At 40.0% G+C, this 21,870-nt stretch overlaps 1 protein-coding gene across 1 annotated transcript; it reads right to left on the bottom strand.

The window, feature by feature from the left end:
* Positions 1-889: 889 nt before the first annotated feature.
* SKIL (SKI like proto-oncogene) lies at positions 890-17,203 on the bottom strand. Its single transcript, XM_084292018.1, has 6 exons — positions 15,603-17,203; positions 12,592-12,689; positions 10,956-11,194; positions 10,492-10,730; positions 9,286-9,510; positions 890-6,043 (listed from the first exon to the last, which is right to left on the bottom strand). The coding sequence occupies exons 1-6, from the start codon at positions 16,707-16,709 to the stop codon at positions 5,882-5,884; spliced, it is 2,070 nt and encodes a 689-aa protein (XP_084148144.1). The 5' UTR covers positions 16,710-17,203; the 3' UTR covers positions 890-5,881.
* Between the last annotated feature and the right edge of the window lie 4,667 nt (positions 17,204-21,870).

The raw sequence follows: 21,870 nt of genomic DNA on the forward strand, positions 1-21,870 counted from the left end.
TTCCTCGATGCTTACTGCTGTTATTTATGTCCGGATGCCATCTCCACATTGTCCAGGGGTTGGTTCTAGGTGGATTTAATCTTTCCCTCAAAATACGTTTGCTCATTTGTTATTCAGGAGATAAACATCATCTCTCGAGTGAAACTAGTATTGTTCTTCTTGGAAGACATGATTGCGTTCAACAGATCACAGCATCATCTCCTAGATTTGAAACCACGTAATCCTGTGGGTTTTACAAAACCTGGGAACTCCTTAGAGCCACTGTAGGGCAGAGTTTCCATCAGCAGTAAATAAAAATATTTTTCAGCAAATAAAGTATAATTATCATTTCTGATTTTAAATGGTTATACATCGCGGTGTTTTATATGGTGATGTGTGTTATTTTCTTCATTACTAATCTAATAAGGAGAGGTGTGAACGACTCAAACATTGCTGGAGTAGTTAAGTAGCAACAAAAGCTGTGCACCGGAGAACATGCCAAATACACAAGTGGTTGTGTTTACACATACAAACACCAACTCTGTGTCGAGATACAGAAAAATGTTACTGTCAATATCTTCACGGAGCCCTATGAGGCTTAGGAAATGGACTCACTGTGAGGGAGATCTTGTAGGTTTTGCTAAAAATGCCTTTTATAAAGGTGGGGAGCTGCTGCAGGCTGTGGGAGTTCTGCTAACAAAGCTTCAGTGGAATCAGGTCTTCATTTATTGTGATCAAAGCAAGGCAGATTGTCTTCTCTAAAAAAGCACCGTTGTTAAACACCTTCAGAAAGTCACATTTGTATCTCAGTGTACAAAAACATTACAGAGACAAGCGTTGTGACATTACAGTTTTTTATTTGTTTTTGAGTCCACAATCTGTACATGTATTTACATGGCATGAAAATGGATAACAGCACAAAATACAATTGAGGTATAAGCTAAGAGCACAGTATGTCATGTTTCAATAAATATAATTCAAAATTTGTAAACTAAGTGACCAGATAGAAGCCTCTTGTTTACTAAAACCATATAAAATATCTGTTAATCTCACGTGAGGTAGAGGACAGTTTTGTGTGTCATGTAATGCAACCACAGCAACGCTAGCAGTAAGACTGTACATCATTGGCAAAGTATTAAAAATCCTTGAATGCACTGATCGTTTTCACAGGCTTTTACTACGGTTTCGGAATAGTCATCCACCCTGTCGCCTTGAGCTAAACAGACTGGTGTTTTGCAACTACTTTCTGGAATTTCAGATAATCGTATTGGCATGTCAACATCAATAAATACTTCTGAGAGCAAGTAGGAAAACACAAAAACAGATTTTGTCCATCACAGAAAGCAACGTAACTGCAACAAAATATTTTAGACCAACTTTTTATTATTTCCTAGAATCATTTTAAATACAGTATAACTGTGCTTTCCTTTAAGTGAGGTATCTATATTCGAAGACAAAAAAAAATCAATTGGTATTGTTACATATAATCAATTTTCCAAATACAAAATTTTAACCATTTGCTGTGCTTGATGAAGTGCTTAAAACTCATTTTTCAAGCATTTCCCAACTGAACCACTAACTCTGGAAAAAAAAAATAATTAAGTAATGGCAAAAATCTAAATAATAGAGACACACAGTGAACTTGTCATGCGATTGGTAAGCAATGTCTGCTTTCACAAAAGCTAAAAAACAAAAAGGATCTTTTTGAAATAGATGTGCAACAAACAGAAAATTCTACAAGCTTAATGAAAACACTGATGAACACTTCTCTCACTACAAATGGGCAAAAAGATCCAAATTTGCAGCTTCTTGCTGCTTGCTGCTGACAGCTTCAATAAAACTACTGGTATAGTTCAAGCACAGATTAACAGGTAGGTGTCGTTATGTCGTTTGTTGACTTCACCATATTATAGAAAACTCTGTTGTGTGGATCAATTACATGAATTAAGTGCAGAAAAAATACAAAGTTGTTATCTTTGCTGACAGTCAAAATATATACTCTACAAACAAGTGAATTCTAGGAAGCTGACCATGACAGCACTTCAAGGCCAACTTCACAACTAATGCTAGGAAAGTTTTCCAAAAATTTCTTAACACATTATAGCTATCCAACCCCCAGTATAAATCAAGAATGCATGAATAAACAGTTGTGACTTCTAAAATATGGACCAAGCCGTATTTTTTCAGGCCACCGGTAGCTTTACGCTCCCACTCCACTTTTCCTACTTCACTAATTGCATTATGCCTTTACTATATACAAATGGTTTTACACCTAGGCTATTAATATATTAAATATAGAATAAAATTAGTTGGAGGATGTGAAACGTAACTACATTCACCTAAGTTCTCAAGCTAAAATATATGCTTTACAAAAATTAAAACACAGACGGACTCAAGTTTGGAGATTTTAGATAAAATCTCTTTCGTCTAAGGACATATGGCTACACCATGAATGAGGGTACTTTCAGACTGGCAAAATTTCTCTCAATTCTTATATTCTCTTGCTCATCAGAGCACACAAAGCTTGTGAAAGTTCTTGTCAAAGAGCGTAGGAGCAATTTAGGTATTTCTGCCTGAATCCTACTTTGTTCCAAAAGGTGCACTAAGCAACTTTGATTTCAGTCTAGGTGTTTAATAACGAAGATTTAAAATTGCGAACAATTCCAGGATTTTCTTCCTAAAGACTTAATGTCACAACTATCTGAGAGAACAGCTTCCTGCCTAAATGGTCAGCAACCAAAACCTGAAGGCAGAACAAACAATAATACATAAAACGAGCATGCCATGGCTAAAAGCAGGTACCTAGTGACAGAATTTGCTTCTACCATTAGGTGTGCACTTAAGTGAAGGCCCTTAAGCGTTCAATCCAAGTTCCTGTATTGAGTTGTAAAATAAACCACTCAATATTAACTAGCATAAGGTAGTGAAAAAGGGTCAACATATATTTGTTCTGGAACTTGCATCATATTATTTACAATTTACTAAAAAACTATCTTTCAAAGACCGAACACACAAAATCTATGGCACATTTATGTATACATTATTACTTAAAATCAGTATAAAATTAAGTCTACACATATGAAAATTATTTATGTTATGTAAAGAACCTGAAAGTAATATTTAAGAATTTTAAGAGGATTACAACAATTTAAAATGCATCCTAACTTCAGATTAACTAAATGGAATATTTACACAGCTACTTTTTAAGTCATTTTAATAAATGCTCAATTCGCTTTTTCAGCCAGATGTTTTAGAAGTATTAGGAGGCCTTACCTGCAGCTGGAATTGCTAAAACTGCTATAAATTGCTCAAGTTTTTGCAGCAGTGAAAATATTAGTACAAACTACGGCCACCAGCATTTTACTGGTCTACAGCAGGAGCCAGCGAGCCTGGGTGGCACGCAGTGGAAGCACTGCCTGAGGCACGGACCCCCGGCTGTACTGGTCCCCCACTGCAACCAGTGGCAAAATGGGAAATGAGAGTGGAAGTCACGTAACGTAGACAAGACCTGAATGAAGAGTGAATATACAGTACTCTGGTATAATAACCCCGTGAGGATGCCATACATTCGACAGCTAAGCTACAAACACTGCGTAAATCCCGTACTCCAGCCCTAACGCGTGGCCTTCTCTACACTGACAAGCGAACAAGTTTGGTTCAAAACACTGATACTGAAAAGCAGCTCCAAACAGTCTCTTTTGATCCTCTGATAATACCCAGATGAAATTTTGTCATTCCCCATGATGGTGTTTTCCTATTTATCAATTTAGCTAATCCAACTTCAAGCTGCAGCACCCAATAACCACACTTTTACCAACATCCTTGCCCACTCCCCCTACAGTCATGTTCTTGGTGGTTATTAAAATAAAACATACAAGTGATCTTAAAGCAAGTGGTTAACACGCAAGCAGAATAATTTATAATCAGTACATTTCCTTCCAAACTATCACTAGGCTGTAAAGACAGTCTTTTCTTTTTTTTTTCTTTAAGTCATAATTTGGAGATGGAGTTGAGGAAGAAGGGAAAAATGTAATCTGGGCCCTCTTTTCTGATTAACGTTGCCAAAGTGTTTCATATTTTTTTCACCTAACCTGCCTTAATTATCAGTGTAAATATGACATAGAGCCCATAGACAAAATTATATACAGCTATAAAAGAATCATTCTATGACTCCATGACATTTATTACCTAATTTTTCATTCGATTGAAAGATTTGTGCAATTTTATCTTTCTCTATGATACTCAATTCTATTATACCACTAACAGAGAGATAAGGAAGAACTAGAAGTTTTCAGTTTTACTAGTTCAGAATAAAAATCGATGCTAGTAGGCTTTTACTAGTGGTTTCACCAGTACTAACTGAATTATTATGAGAGTTATAAACCTAAGTACCTTAAAAAATGTAACAGGAGCTAAAGCACAGTTTAAAATTATGTAGTGAAATAACAAAACTGCTAAGACATCTCTAGTCATCGACATAATCAGCTAACACCTGTCAGCTATATCAAACTTTTTGGAAAGAAGTGCAAAGAAGTACTTCATCTTAATCTGTAGTCATGCATTGAATCTACCAGGCATCAGACTTCTGAAGTACTCAAGTAAATGTTATATATACATAAAACAGAAATTCTGTACAATTACACATTTTTAAATGTTATAGCTCAACGAACATGCTGTATTTCTTAATTCATGGCAACGTTACCATGCCATTCAAATGTAGAAACTATCAAAGTGATTTTCAAAGTGCCATATCTTAGAACTTGATTTTTCTAAGCAATTATCATTATGTCAGTTAAGGCCTGTTTTATGTGATGAAAGAAAAACCCACTAGTTAGCAAGAAGCTCAAAGCATGGAGGCTTGGGGTACCTAAGAAACCAATACTTTTTTTCCTCTTCTTTCCTTTTTATTTATTTTTTTTAATTTCCTTTTTAATTATTTTTTTTTTTGTTTAACCTAGCTTTGAATGCTTCTAATGATGGGGCACCCACAACTTCTCTGGGCAACATGTTCCAGTGTCTCATCATTAAAAAAAATCTCTTATATCTAAATCTACTTTCCCTCAGTTTTAAACCATTGCCCTTTCTCCTGTCACTACAAGCCTTCAGAAACAGTCTGCTTTACCTGCAGTACAGAAGACAATAAAAGAAAATGTGATTTTTATATTTCAGAAGATTTCATTTTTGATGCTTTTTTTTTAATTTACAAAAAAAAAGCCTAATGTTTTCTTCTTCTAGCATAGTAACCAAATGATTACTGTAAAATGCTTTAGAGAGAATGAATTCTTAAATAGCACATATGGAAAAGATCAGCTTGATTTCACGTAACAAAATTATGGGAAAAACTCATGCTGGCAAATCACTTCTGATAATCATCTATTGTCATGGTGATTTTGAGTATTACCTTTTGATGAAAAGCTGCCTTTACTTTCTCCAATTAGAAAACACAAAATTCTCACTGAAACCCAAACTATTCTTGGCCTTGAAGGAATCAGATTTTTCAATTTTTTATTATTATTATTATTTTTTATAACTGGATGTGCAACTGATACTAAAATAAAGATCACCAACTACATTTTAACAGACAATGTTAAAAGGTGGGTCCTCAAGTCTGCATTAGAAATAAACAGAAACTGGTCACTCTGAATCATAAGTTTCTTTTTTTTTTTTTTCCAATAGTTTGAGAAACACCAGTACAAATAAATGCAGATTTTCATTAGTTAGGAAAATCTAAAAATGTATACCTATCTATTTATTTATATATATGTATATCTTCATCTGGACTTGTCTGGCAAATAGAAATCTGTAGAGAATACTTTCTCTTATCACACAGAAACAGCTTACAATTCGTTAAAAAACAAAACACCCTGTTTGAAAGACACAGTCATGCTTCCTCTTTGAATTTCTATTTTCCTTTTCCATTTTTTGAAGATTTCAAGATCTGTAGCTTCAATTCTTTTATCATCATCTCTAACTTTTCCCTTGCCTCTCGTTCTTGCCTCAGTTCGTCTTGAAGCTCTTGTCTATCTGCCTCTGCATGATCCAATCTCTGTCTCAATTCTGCTAGCTGTAAAAGAGAAGACAGACATTTAATTTTAGCAAACGTATTTGTAAACATCAATCATTCAAGAACCCACTGATGACCACCCTATGAATCAGATAGAAATATTTTTCACGATTATTTATCAGCTCATTTTCTACAGTTATCAAGAATTATGCTACACCTACTATACCAGTAGCAAATGACACCAATAAGGAAAGTTCCACAAACATCATATTATAATCAAAAAAATGGAAGACACTGATTTTTAAACACATATAAATTCTAGTTAGATGAACTGCCACATCAGCCCATATCAATAATATGTAATGGAAGACCGTGATAATGTCTGCATCAGATGTTTCACAAATTACAAAATAAATAGCACTCTTCCACTTCCCAAGTTAACTTCTCTCACCTGACAAAATATTACATTTTTTTTCCAAAGCCTTAATGCATTTTTAGAATGCACAAAAACTACCAACACTGCTTTTGATATTCTTTAGCATAAATGAAAGTGAAATGAGATGCAGAAAATCCTGAATATAACCGCATTTATGTGTGTTCAAATATAAACACAAGTCTATCCAGGATTTCTTATGAAATATTTTGTGCTTCAATGCAGAAAATTTAATAAGTTTTTAATCTTTGGAGTACCATGAATGTGAAACTTGCCAGACCATCAGAAAGACTTAAGTAGACCAAATGATACCAGCCACTACTGAAAAAGGCATTTCTGTTATACATATATATGAAACAAAATCATTTTTTAAAATTAACCACAGTTTGTTTAGAGAATCATGGAATATCCCAAGTTGGAAGGGACCCATAAGGATCATTCAGTCCAACTCCATACTTATATATGTATAAATATTGCACCTAGATTTAAATAATTAAGAAACTGATTTGAATTTATTGGGGTCAGTTCTTTCCCATCAAAACTTCTTTACAGTGAGATCTGGAAAAGTCTGAGGAATTTTTCAAGCGTGACCAAGTTCATGTCAAGTTGCCTACATGTATGCTACCTTCAGTTACAACAGGGAGACTAGAAACCAGTTATCTTGTCTACCACTGATTTACATGTTTGTTTCTTATGAAAAGACCTCACTAAATTTAAAAATAGATTCAGAAGTGGAGTGAATCTAAAAACTCCATCTGCATTTATGATGATGATGGGTATCTATCTAAATAATCGCTACATGTACATCTCACTGAAAAAAAAAATAAAACAGCTCATGAGAATTAAAAAAGGAGGAACATACAGGAGCACTAGTGTTTGCTGATCGCTGTACAGCAACCTTGGCAAAGAAACTGCTGTGCTTATTTCAGAGAAACATACCGCTCAATGGACACTGACCTTCACTTGTGTAATAAGAACCATTTAAACAGTTCTTAATATAATCAGAAATATTTAAGTAGTTCTTAGACAGCACTAGCCTACTAACATGAGTCTTCTGACTCCACTGCTTTGATTATGTAGACTGGTGCAGCACGGTAAAGCCCACTGCCTGCATGTCACAGCACGTACTACATAAGCAGGTCTCTGGTCGAGCTTTGGTTTCCAGCTGTAAGGAAAGGCTTCAGTACTGGTTATACTGCCCCGTTGTGATTGACAGGGTAAAGCAGCAATTAAACTAGGCAAGTCAACAGAGGAGTAAAAAAAAGGAGGAGAAAACACTTAGTACATCTTCAGGCAGGGCTGGATAGAAGAGCAAACATTTACCCAAATTCCAACCCCTCTATTTTCATTAATTTCATTTAATGTACAGAGAGTACAAATGTACTTCTCAGGCCACAGTTTTCAGAGAGAAAGGGGCAACTGGCTTCAAGAAGACATCAGATTCAAGCTGCTTTCAATGCTGTATAGACAGCTCTGGGAAATTAACTGTTGCCAGGACCTCTGCTTAGCTCAGATGCTTCTGACAATTGCTTGGAACCTGGGGTCCAAAAAATAGATGTGGTAAATGAAGAAAAAGAGTCAAATGATATATTCCAGATAGTTAGACAACTAATAATCAAGAATACTTTCATGGAAGGAACATATTTAGTATTCTAACATCAAATGAAACAATTGATATACCTCCTTGGGGAACAATCTATGTTTTTTATCCTCTAAAGAACGTAAACTACACAAGCCATACAAAACACACCATACGTGATTATCTTCATAAATTAGAACATGTTGTTACTTGCAGTAATAGGGCTTGTACCAGATGTTTGGCAAATCAGACCTTAGTCAGAGAGGATTAGTTCTGGCAGCAAAGGCTAGGAATCTGTGGAGCGGGATGTCATGAAATTAAATTCATGAGAAGGATTTATGATGCTAGTCACTGCCCTACTCCCTAAAAATACCAAAACCAGTCTCTCAAGTACAGCCTGTTTCTTATTTTGAGACAATAAGAACAGATAATATATAAAACTATGATCAAATGACCACAAAGTTTTACTGAGTTTATGTTTCGGATTTTGTTTGTTTTAAAAGACTATGTTTTCTGTGACTGCATGAAGTACTTCAATACACATTTAATCATAACAGCAACAAATTTTGAAGAGGGCCTTTCCAAGTCTGTCTTGGTCATGTAGTGGATTTTTCCTATTGCAATGACACGAATAACCTCCATCATAAAGAAGCAATAGTAAAAGTCAAAAAGAAGGTGAAAGAAAAACCTCCATAGGTTATGATATTTGAACCCAAGAGACAGGAACAGGGGGAAAAACATCCCCCAAAAATTTCCAAAAGGGAATTCTTGATCAAATACTTTGATAGAGCACAGAATGGGTTTCATCAGATGGTGCAGAAGATGGTACCACCAAGGAACACAAAGAGCAGCAAGGTATGCTGCTAACCTGACGCAAAAGAAGTCAAGAGGTTTGGTACTTGCCTCTTCCTCCCTCCCAACAAAAAGAAGAAAAAGATTATCAGCTTATTTCTGTAACTAAAATGATAATGTTTAATTCTGTAACATGGACAAGCCTACATACATTAAAAACATGACTTATTTTAAATGAGAATACTGTAGACCTTATGTTCACGATTAATTATTTCCTCAGCAATATGACACAAGTATCTGACATGGGAACCATGCAGCACCTGACAGATGAAGTGTTTCTGTAAGTTTCTCCCTCAGTTTCAGTCAAGGGACAGTGAAATAAGCATGCTGTCATTGTCCCTTATTTCGGAGTTAGTCTATGGCATCAGAAGATATGGAGAAGACGAAACCTTACATTGGATGAGCGATAACTTTGCAATTTACTGATACACTTCTCACCTGTGCAGCATATTCCGCTTCTTTGTCTTTTTCTAAATTGGTGTCACAGGTACACTTCTGCTTCATCACTTGGTCCAGTTTCTTCTCCAAGTCCCTCTGTTCAAAATAAAATTCTTCCATTCTTTGAGCATGCTCAGTTTGCAAAGATTCAAGTTCTTTTTGCAAATTCTGCTGTTCTTCAGTTAGTTCCTTCATAGCTTTAGAGTTGCTTAACATTTCCACTTCCTATGGAGACAGATCAGGATTACATACACCTTGGTTCTAACACCAGGGAAGCAAAACACTGGTCTTGTTATTTAAATGTGTATCTAGAAACAACGAGGCCCAAAAGAGCACATTTACGTTAAGGTAACAATAGCCTGGTAATGGTACTTATTACTTATCAGTGCTGCCATGGAATTTTGTAGCAAGAGCTCCATTCAATATAATGACATTATTTATATTTTCAAGTGCCCAGCGCTTCCAGAAACAGTTTGGCTTCTATTTCTGTTAACATTAAAACCTTTTGAAAAATATCAAAATATACATATATATTTAAACTTCTCTCTAAGCTTTACCTCCAACAGCAGAACACCTTAAAAGCAGCAGCGCTGAGACCCTATCTGAGCTGACCAACTCTGAGCTTAATGTTAAAAAATATAGGTCTGGCTTATGAATGTAAGCAGCCAAGACAGTATTTACCTAAGTTAATATAGAAAATAGAAATGAGGCAAAATCACAAATGAACACCAATTTCTAATGTCATCCATTATTAAAAAGATCAATAAAAACCCCTAAAAACAAGATTTATCAAATAGACATAGGAAGGTGGTATCCTTGTTACACATGGCAGTGATAGCATCTTTCCTAGGATATTGATGGATATTAGGATCCTTAAAATCCTAAATATTGAGAAATTTTTAGAGGACTTAAACTATATTTATATGTTTGGAAAACACTTGAAGGTAGTTTTCACATGGATAAAATAAAAGGAGCTCCTTGAACACAGTAGTTACAAACTGAAAACACATCGATTATTAGTAAACTCCAACCTAATAAAAGCACAGGACGTTAAATATTTGCTGTCTGGATTCAAGCTGGTGAAAAAGTATCTGTGTGTTCTGGTGCTTTTACATGAAAGTCACCTGTGAGATTGATTCTAGAACCAAAAATCTAACATTACTTTTCTGTAGACAAATGTTAAAGGCATTCAGACTGGCACTGTACCATTTGAAGCTGCTGCTTCCTCCGCAAAATAGTATTTAGTTTTTCCTGCTGTTTGATGTAGGTTTTCATTACTTCTTCCATGATCCTCCCCTTGTCATCTTCACAACTGATGTCTTTCATGAGAGTGGGGGACAAGGTTCTCACGTTACCTACTTCAACACGTCTAGAGTCTCTAGTGCTTTTGGTAGAAATGCGCTCGGATTTTCCACCTCTTGCAGAATGAGTTGACACAGGTGGATCTATAGATAAAAGAAGAACACAGCCTAATAATCACAGGAAACTAAACTTAGAGTGGGAAAAAAATGCAGAGGGGACTGAAGATTAAGAAAAGGTCAAAAGAGTTTTTGGAAAACTGAAGTAGAAACAATCAGAAAATACTGGGTTGGTGCTGAGCTTTCCAAAATTATATGCTATAAAAACTGAAAAGTTTTCAACATAATTTTCTTTATAGCTTATCCACTCACCTAAATGTTTATGCTGTTCCATGCTAGTTTTCAAGTCAATTTTTTCCTGTTCTTCAAGAGAAAGCTCTGGATACGAGGCAACTTTTTTGTGCTTTCCACTACTGAGCTTTTTCTCTGACTGTCCAGGTGAAGATTTAATTACTTCTGAAGTTTTGACTGCTGTTTTTGCAACGTCCTTGTATTGTGATGCAAGGGATACATTTGGGGCAACCACTTTATCACACATATAAAGGTAGTAACTGCAACAGAAGAACAGTACAATCAAGAATGAAAATGTGTAACAAATGATGAATGAGAGCAGTAAGTTTAATTTAATCTGATTTCAAACAGTAAAAGTTCCAATGAAAAATAAGCACATCCTTTCAAAATTTTTCCTGCACAAAAGAAATTAATGACCTACTTCATCTTTACTGACTAGATTATCTAGATAGAGTTTTACAGTCATCAAAAAACGGATTTTTCAAACGTGACAGATTAAAAAAATCATACCAAACTCATTTGAAGTCTTCATTTAAATGCAAAGAGTAAAATTAGAGTGGCACCAGATCCAGACTCTAGCATTTTCATAATCCTCGTATTAGCAACGGAGAATGGCAGAAGGGATCAGTGTAGTGGGAATGAGCAAACTGCTCTTTAAACAGCGAAGCTGTGTACTGACAGTGCTGTGGCAAACCTGAGACCAGCATCAGACCACCTTTTTTCTCCATGTACATTTACAAATCTGTCTGGATTTCACAGCTCCTGATTTCTAGGAAAAATTGTCTCTATTTCCTTAACCTAGCCACTCAGCTTTCATCTAGTACAGAAGGAAAAACTGCCAGATCTGTTAAGGTCAGTGCCCAGATAATTACTGTCATGACGTTGGAGTCAACACTGCTGCCTTCACCACTTTCCTTCCTCCTGGTTCTGAAGGGGCACCAATAGAAGCAGCCAACAGAGGAAACATCAGAAATGTTCTACTATTCGTGAGTCTGCATGGAACTAGTGTGCATGTGTGTCACTTTGATGCGTGCTGCTTGTCCAAAGAGCCTGATCTCACCCATACAAACTAAATGCATTGCCCCGCAGGGAAGCAGGGTAAGAGGTACTTCAACAAAGGCTGTTTCTGTGGTTGATGCAGAATACAAAGTGCACACTATGTGAAGGACACGCACTTGGTTTCTAAAACCAGGAAACTAATCAACCAACAATCCAGCTGCAGTCATTGTTTCAGTGTGGGATAAAGTCTTCAGACAGTTTTTGCAAGTTTTTTTTGAAAGAAAATTAAGTTGCACTCATGGTAAATAGGCCCTGTGCAGCTTTTCACAGACATGAGTTACATTACAACAGGAAAGATTAAAATTTAGCTTCTGCCATTTCTACTCTGAGAAGGGAAACTGTAATTACATTTCAAATTTATTTCCTACTGAAGAACACTCATACATCACAACTCGAGTCCCATACCAATAATTCTCTCATAAGCAGTTCATTAATATTTACACTAAGAAATTAATAAAAGTTAGGGTTCGATTATTCTTCCTAACACTTCAGGTTGCAAGTACATACTTTTTTTCCCACTTGAAACCATCTTTAAATAGTTAAAAGAATTTAACCTATGCATACAACGCTCAGAGTTCTGCACAGGAAATTCAGTTACCTGGGATGGAAAAAGGAAGGTGGCTGAGGTTCAGCTTCTGCTTCTTGCTTTATAACGGGATACCACTGGGATAAATCTAAGCTCTGCTGTGAATCCACCTAAAGTGAAGAAAAATAAATAAATAAATAAATAAAAACCAGTAACTGTGCCTGTAATAGAGAGGCACACGTTATTCACATTTTAATAAACACTTCAGAGTGGAATGGCACTTCATTAATACAGATAGACAGAGTTGGGCAGCAGCAGACAAACTGGGGTACTGGAAAGCAGACAGCCTTTGGCAGAGGTACAGGGTGATGCAAGCACCAGAATTTTCTTCCATCTCCAATTTCCCATTATGGGTAAAGGAGCAATGAAACCGAAAGAAAATCTCTTTACAAACCTACATAAAAGCTCTGCTGAGAACGCTGCCAGGGACATGCTACGAGTGCTTGAGAGAGGCAGAAAGAGGATTTCATACTTCCAAGGCTTGTGTGAGCCTCTACAATAAACTATCCACATCGTAATACGCACTTGCCAGATGCTTTACTACAAAACGAAACGTAAGAATGAAGTGCAAATGACTGGTGTTAGAGAGGAGACCACTAAAGGAAGCTGAGACCTTTTATTAGAGATCTGGGCAAGGCCACTGCAGTAACCTGACAACTCCATTCCCTTCACAGTAACAAACAGGATTACTCCGGATGCATCAGAAGACATCAACTTAGAAAAACCTTCTGTGCATTCTGTATTTAGGCAGTAAGTCTTGTCATTTGTCTCGAGACATTTCTGGAGTTAACCACAGTGGTCACCTCGTGGCCTAAGAACCAAGGACAGTTTTAGTGCAGCAACCACCAGAACCGTGGTGACGCCAAGGGCTGTGCCGCGGGCACTTCCAAAGGCACTTCCACAGTGGGCAGGCAGGCGTGATGCCACGGAGCCCAGAACTCGCCAGAAAACAAGAAACTTGGTGGCAAACGCACAGCCTACAGCTTTCTTATTAGTACAAAACCGTGTGAGTACAGCAGGGGAGGGCCAACATCGGGCTACTGTTAAAATACTGAAAGCAAAAGCGTAAGTACGCTGGGAGGTGAGTAAGCTCGGAGTGAAATGCTAAGGAGAGAGGCAAGGCACAGGATCTCATTTGGAATGTCCCAAAGACATTAGAAATGAGAAATTAGAAGGTTTAATTAGAAATTTATTATTACTACCTCCGAGCTTCTTCTTCTTGCTTTGGGTCTTATTTTACAGAAACTTCCCCAGGACAAGGAAGCAGCGGCTGTGATCCCAACACTCCCCTATTAAACTCTTCTAACCTTTTGTACTTTCAAGATGAATATCCGCGAGACCAAAAAAAAAGGCAAAAACCCTCCCCACCATTTTATCTTTGCTCAAGTTTTCAGAGTTTTTCTCCCACTCTGATTTCATGTGCTGCTTTAGAAGAAAGAACTATACAGGTGTGCAATGGGAGACTCCAGAAAGAGTTTTTTTTAATATTTCTTTTGTAGCAGTCCAGCCCAAATGACTGCTACTGTTAACTTGAGCTATTTTTTCATCCGTATACAGGAAACTGAAAGATCTTGTGGTCAGAAATCTGCCACCATAAAGCAGGAAGCAAGCAGTGTTGTAGGTGTGACTCTGGAAGGTTATTTCCACAGATGCAGGCACTCCGCGACAGTTTATTACCTGTACTGGCACTGCAAGGACAAAGATTGTCACGACATCCTTTATCAGACGACAAGCAGTCTCCTCGCTATGAGCTCACCTGTATCTCTAAGCACTTCAGCATGTGGAAGCAAGCCATATTGCAGACTTTCGTGGAAATGTTCTGATAAAATCCCTTACAGCAGGCTGGCACAGCTGTACAAATACTTGTTCCTGTCGTAAGCCCTTCTGCAACACTACGTTTTGAGGAGCTTACACTGAAAGGTGTCAAATACCCTGCACACCTTTTTGGGCCCATTGATCCTGCCTGCTCTTGCCGCTGCTCCTTTGGAGTCCACAACCCAACACCCAACAGGCAAAAGAGATCAATCAAACCAGCAGCCAGCGAGCAGACATTTAAATGACCAATAAACTAAAAAGAAACACAGCGCAGGGCAGCAACCATTTCAGAACATCTAAATTTAAATTATGCACAATAAACTTGTATATTCTGCGAAGGCAAACATCTCTGATGGCATTCCCTGCACATTTCATTGTCATCTACTTGTTACTCTCTGCTCCCTACCCAATACCCTTTTAAAAACTTATTCCTTGAGCATGACATGATTATTTCCCCAGCAACGTTCACCATGTATCTGGTGCTCGTCTTATTATTTAAACAGGAGAAAAAGCAGCTCTGTATTTTTGAGCCACACTGCAGACTTGCAGCGGTATTTTAGGAAAAAATACTATGTCTATTATTAACCATTGTCAAGATACCGGCCTACAGCTCATTACTTGGACAGCTTAAAACCCCCTCTTCTTTTGGCATATTTCTCTGTACCACTGGTTTAAACAGAAAGCTGAACAAGCTGGGCTTCTGAACAGCAACTTACTGATGCACCATTACCCTGCACACAGTCGTGGGATGGGTGGTTGGCAGGCTAGGTGGCCATACACCACGAGCGTGTGTGCTGGTGTAAACCTAGCAAATGACAAAGAAATTCGCAACACTTGATTTTCAAGCTCCTTTCTGCTGTGCTCAGCTGCCGCAAGGCATACCGCATAAAACGTACTCAAAGGTCAAAAGGGAGAATGAGTATTTCCGCAACAGTTCTGAACTTTCCAAAGACTGCCGATCTGAAAATGGAAAAAGGACCAACAAAACCAAACCGGCTTGAATGAAATTACTCAGGGCCCAAAGAGGGACATGACAGCACCTGCTCATCGAAAATATATTTCCATGGTGAAGCCCTGTCACAGATTTAACTTGGGCTTGATTTGACAAGCGTTCCCATTTACAAAAGGCAAGCAACGTGCTTCCAAACAGCATATTTACATGTGAGCAGAGAAAGATTCAGGAGTTCTACACGAGCAGGCCAACTTACTTTGGACCGAGTTCTTTTCTGGTTTTTCTCACTAAATTTCTCCTTCATTTCCTCCAAGAGATGCTTCAGCTCCCGCTCCTCCGACGTCCCTAAGTATTTTTGGTTAATGTGAAGGTAGCAATGCCACTTGGCTGACTCAAAGCCCCAGTGGCAGGTCCTCTTGTCGGGGGATCTATGCGAATGCATCACAAACGTCTGGGGTGAAAACATCCCGTAGCACTCCAGGCACTGGATGCAGGGGTCGTCCGGCGCAAGGTAGAACTGAGGTGCAAACAAACCCTGGCACTTGCCCAGGCATTCATGCTCTACTTCAAAGGCACTGCCAGTCTCTTTCAGTTGGGCCAAGGTGTTCTTACCGGGGAGAAAACTGCCATTTTGGGGAAAAGTGCGAGGGCGCAGTAAAGCATTGCATAGTCTCTGAGCATCAGTCAGTGTAATCAGCCCACAGGAGGGAGCGTTGAACGGAAGAATTCCCAAAACCTTGAGAATATGAAGCTGGTCGGAAGTGCACCTTGAGCAGTATATATACAGTTCATCACACACGGTATTAATCTGTTGCAAAGAAAAGTCTCGGAGAACCGAATTCAACACTTGAGGCAGGCAAAGTCTTTTTTCCCCTCCGACTTTGAAACAAGAGATGGATTCCCCCTCCAGCAGCGTCTGAGTGAGCTCGGTGGAACTGTCTGGAGGAATGAGCAGCGGCCCAGACAGGATTTGTGGTGATGGAAGAGGCAAGAAGACGGTGGGAGACATGCTTTCCTGGGAATAGCGCGCTGAAAAAGCTGCCGGTCCACCCAGGGAGCTCTGGCTGCTCAAGTGGAACTGTGCCAACGTGTGTTTCAGACCTGGATTTAAATTCAAAGGCTCAGAGACTGAAGTGCTGTTTGGCTTGGCATTTTCCCCATCAGCCTCCATAGGAGTTTCATCATAGTCGTCCAAGTTTTCCTTCTTTATTGTTGGCAATTTATTTATTACGACTCGCACTTGGCTGCTTACGTGCATTTCTGTCATTGCTTTTTTGAACGGGGGGCTCCCGTCCTCCTGCATCCCCGTCCTCTTCTGCTCTGAAACCAAACCCAGCGGGAAGTTTGTCTGCGGGCTTTCCATCGCTACACACCAGACCCTTTAATTAATTAAAGTCTCGAGCGTGCATTTTCCTGCTGGTTTGTATAAAAAAATACGAAAACCACGACAACCTGAAGCGATCTCGGTTACCTCCGGCACACCACGCTCTGCATTCCTGTCGGTACGAAGTTAACGCTTCAGCCTCCAACGGGAAAAAAAACCGTGACCCATTTCGCGTGTAATACTATAAAATTAAGACTGGAGAGGTTAGATATTAAGTTTTATAAATATTTGTTCGCTTCTCTGCTATAAAAACACGCTGTGATACGGGTTATTCCTCGCACCCCGCCGCCGCTTCACACAATCCGCCGGGAAGGGCGATTCGGCAGGCAGGGAGGCGGTGCGGGAGCGGCCATCCTCGGCCGCTTTCCCTTCAGAAACCACCCGGAGCCTCTCGGTGCTGAGGTACCAGAAGCCTCCCAGCCCCTCAGCCGGGGCTCCCGGGGCCTGCTCCGCCGCGCTGCCAACTTCGGGGCCGTGCCGGGGGTCCCCTCCCCTCTCCTCTCCTCTCCTCCCCTCCACACACGGCCTGCGGGGAGACACACGAAGGGGGGAGGAAAATCAGCGTTAGCCGGGCCCCGCGGGCAGCGTCCCGGTGCCGGTGCCCCCCTCCCCGCTCCCCTCACGCCGCAAGGCCCCGGGGCTGCTCCGCCGCCGCCGCTCCCCCCTCACCGCCTCAGCCTCGCCTCAGCCGCCCCCCCCCCCCTCCATGCGCGCCCCCGCCTCCCTCACCCGGCGCCGCGGCGGCCCCGGCAGCCCGGGAGCGGAGCAGGCGCCGCGCACGCGCCGCCGCCCCCCTCCTCGCTCCCCTTTCCCCCCCCCCCCCCCGCCGTGACCTCACTGCGGAGACGGCGGCGGCGGCGGCGGCGACGCGCGGGCACGAACCCGCCGGGGGCGCGCACCGCCTCCTCCTTCCCCCCCCGCTCCCTCCCTCTCCGTCTCCTCCCCGCCCACCGTCTGGGGCACGGCGGGAGCCGCCGCCGGCGCCTCACGTAAAGGGGGAAGGGAGGGTGCCTTGCCCGCCTCCCCCCCCCGGCTCGGCACGGTGAAAAAAAATAAAAAAAAAAATGTGTAAAAGGAAAGGAAATAAAATGAAATGAAACGAAAAAAAATGGTGTTTGGGTGTTTTCGACTCCGTGTTTGCCTCAGCGCTTAGCGGCGGCAGCTCCCTGAGGGCCGGGCTGTGAGGGAAGGCAGAGCCCCGCTGAGGCGGCTGCTGGGGGCCCTGGGCACGGCCACCCCCGGGTTGGTGGCCCCGGGTATGGCCACCCCCGGCATGGTCACCTCAGCCAGGGTCCCCCTGGGCATGGAGACCCCGGGCCTGGCACGCCATGCCCCCCCCGTGCCCTCTGCGCCTCACGGTGAGCGGCCTCGCTCCTCTCCTTCCCTAGCACCAGGGTGCAAGGATGATCAGAGCGAGAAAAACAAAGCCTACCTTGCTGCTTAGGATTTGGGCACACTTTAGTCTTTGCCCTCGCACCTTTGATGTGCTCGGGTTTCCTCAGGGCAGGCCGGGCTGAGCGGGGCTCCAGCCCCACAGCACAGCTTGGCAAGGCTCCTTTAGCTCTCCTTTAAAATACCACATCTGCAGCGCTTCCTTCTGATGATGGCAGAAAAATAGAGCTCCAGGATTGCTCTAAAGCATATAATTGTCCCTTATATGCATAAAAAGAAGCATAATCTCCTTTTCACATATTACAAACTACATATATTGGTTGTGCACTGATACACAAAGTACAGACTTCTCTGTTATCACTCCCCTTGGTGTGTGACATTATTTTGTTTGCAGGTTTTGCCCTTGAAGTTAACATCTGCAGGTAGGAAACATCTTACTGTATGCTTGCACATCACCTAGCGCAATCCTGGAGACACATGGTGCTTTATATTGCAAAAACAATAAATTGCTGGCAGTTTAAATAGTATTACAGGGTTTAGAGTAACTGTGTAAACAGCTGTGCCTGGGCTTTTAACAGTAACAGTGATCATAAAGACAATAATGGTTATATTTATTTTTTAAAGCCTAGAGAAAACCACTTGACCTTTCTATTGTTAAAGAATTTGGGTAGAGATGAAGGAATCATAAATCTGACGAACAGCACAACCTCCATTTATACACTCAGTGGAAAGTGGTGTAAGAAGAAGGATCATCGTTTTACTGTTGCCATATTGCAGAGCCCTCAGGCAGAAGCAAGGCTTTCCTACAGAATGAAGGGGTACCGAAAAGGAAACCTTAATTTTGCTGAGGGATATAAACCTCCAAATTACTTGAAATTAAGTGTGCTGCCTCTTGGAGCTGCTTGAGGTAGACGTTTTATATAATGCCTGTAGAAAAGCATTATGTCCCTTTTCATGGGCTAGAGAAAACAGAAAATTAAGGGAAAGTATAAATCCCTTCCATTCCATATAGGCCAAAATAAAGATAAAAGCTTCCTAAAAATCGAAACCAAGATTTAATCATGGGGAAGAACACAATTAATGGAGAAATTATTTTTCTTTTCCTTTAACACTCTACTGTTTGGCCTTTTCCAACCTCATTTTGTTTCTCTATTTTTATTGTAGATCACTAAAGATTGACTCAGCCCTTCCTCCGGGAGCACTTATCATAATAGCTATTACCATTATGAGAAGCGCCTTTTCCTTCCCTACATTTACCCTACTACTTGCCAGACTCAGTCCTCTGTAGCAGCAGAATCACAGCTGAAACGTCTGCACCTGAAAACATCAGCCTCTACGCACTCTGAGTTTCATGAACTGGAAGCTGATCAGGACTGATAACTTTGTACTTTCCAGCCACTTGACATGCACCGCAAATAAGATTTGTGTATTTAAGGAAGTTTCACAGACGTTGGTCCATAAAACTACTCTTGGCTCATCTTTGCATCTGACTGCACTTGATCTAATTTAGCAACGCACAGTAATTAATAAATACCAGTCATTCCACCTCAACATGCAGTTTGATACCTACGTTTGTTGTTTGTACATTTCAAAGCACAGAAGTGTTATAAATATGTTTAAATGAATTCTAGCATTGTGCAGTGTGTAGTAAGCACCCTGGTACTTCTCATAAATGCTGTTCTTTAGCCTGCAGCAATGCAGAATTACATATGACTGTGCAAGCATTGGCTTTCTTTTTGGCTGCTACATCAAGCACTGCTGCTACATCTGCAGCATTTCCAGAATGGAAATGACAGAAAAGAGTAAAATTAATGATTCTGTAGAGGGATTTAATAAACATTGGTAATTTTCTCTGTTTAAACAGTACAAGAGATTCCAGCCTTACATGCAAACATGAACTGTTTTTGCCCAGGGTAGGGAGGATGCGTGCCACTGAGGGGGATACAAGCAAGCTGCATGTGGGTGGATATTACATCTTTTATTAGACCTGCTGATGTAGGAAGCTTAGGAATTCAGCATCATCATTTCATTTGGGTTTTAAAAGTTCTGCACATTTTCCATTTCAAATTGCAAATCCTGGTAACCATTGTGCTGTAATAATGTTGCTATAGAGCTACAATAATTAGGCAACATAAGAAAGTTTCTAGGTAGAGGACTGTCTAAAGCACGTTAACTCCACCTACAACTTTTACCGTGGACTGTGCAAAACAGATCCAAAAGGAACTAAAACCTGAGTTACAAACCCTTGCAAGATAAAATCATCTGCAATAGCAGAGCATGGGAGGGATCTGGCTTTTATTGCTAACTGTTCTGAATTTTCAAATTCTTCGGAAACTTACAAAATTAACGTTTAAAGTTGTCTTAAAGTGTAATTCACAAATAGCACCCTCACTGCTAGGTTTCAACACCTTTGGTTTAAAACCGAGGCAGCCTGTACAGAGTTTTTGTCTTTAAAGTCAGCTCTAAGGAAGAACAGTTATTATTTTTAAAAAGTGATTTTTTCCTTTTTAATTAAAAAGTGACTTTTTAAATTTTTAAATGAGAAGTTTCATTTTTCAGTTAGAGTAAGAAGTGAGGCATATATAACATATGGTAAACCACAAGGCTTCCCAGAAAGTATATAATTTATTTCATACATCTCTAAAATACCACCAAGCAGGACACGTGCAAAAATACAGGCCCTCCAAAATACCATAAATCAAAAAAGTATGTTTCGAAAAAGAACAGGTCCTGCCCTCCTCGCACACATACCTCTTTTTGTTCCTTGCAGGCCACCTTTGGTAGTCTCTTGGGTTGATCCCTTGCACCTCTTCCACTCACGCACTGAGAAGAGCAAGTGAGACAAACTAATCTGCATTTCTAAGTGCAAATAAAAATAAGTCCTCTAAACAACTGCGTATAAAATGAAGTGCCAAAGAGCGTATTACAGCAAAATGAAATCATCTTTCAGTTGAGCTGGTTAACGCAGGCAAAAACTTGTTTGTCACACTGCTAAGCATGTAAAGAATTTTGTCACAGTTTAATGGATAAGATTTAAGTCGTGTATTTACAAACAAGCTTCTGTTCTGACAAAAGGAAAAAGCAGCATATTTTTAAGAAGTGTTCCCATATAGTCTCTAAAGTTGCAAAAGAGGACAATTCAACACTGACCGGGGGAGGGAAGTGTTCTCTGTAAAAATGTGCATGCTACTGTCTTCAAAGAAAAAAAAAATATTTTAGTGGCAATTTTAATGGCGAGTTGTAGTACTGAAGAGCACTCGATATATTTGTGAAACCTACTACAAGAGATTAATACAGACGAGATGCTGTATTAGAGAAACCCTATTACACCTCATGTTGCAGAACTCAAAAAGCTGATAGATTTTAGCATGATACACATCTTACAGAACAAGTTACTTTGAAAACAGTTATGAACAAATGCTGTATATAATAAAAATTGTGAAATACGCCCTAGTTTCTGCATCTAAAATCACGGTCAAAATTTAGGTGTTTAGCTCAATGCTTCAGCACCCAAAGTATGAGGGATCTAAGCTCAGCCACTTGGTTCAAGCTTAGAAGTCAAATGCCTGCACAACAGATTTCCAGTTCTATTTCTGTCTGAAAAAGCCCACCGCCCACAAAAAGATGAACAGGTCCAGGAGACGGATGCTTCCCTAGCTTTAATCATCAATGATTAAATACGTAACAGTCAGATCACACATCAAGTGTGCCCCTCAGATTCCTTTAACACAAACAAAAAAATAATAAT

Source organism: Netta rufina (assembly GCF_964035555.1).
Source record: "Netta rufina genome assembly, chromosome: 9".
NCBI lineage: Eukaryota > Metazoa > Chordata > Aves > Anseriformes > Anatidae > Netta > Netta rufina.

What these genes read in the sequence shown, in the direction of transcription:
- SKIL (XM_084292018.1), bottom strand. Translation starts at nt 16,709, where the DNA reads ATGGAAAGCCCGCAGACAAACTTCCCGCTGGGTTTGGTTTCAGAGCAG. An exon ending in AGAAAAGAACTCGGTCCAAA is followed by an intron (nt 12,690 to 15,602) that starts GTAAGTTGGCCT and finishes TCTTCACTTTAG; the next exon opens with GTGGATTCACAGCAGAGCTT. An exon ending in GGAACAGCATAAACATTTAG is followed by an intron (nt 10,731 to 10,955) that starts GTGAGTGGATAA and finishes TTTTATCTATAG; the next exon opens with ATCCACCTGTGTCAACTCAT.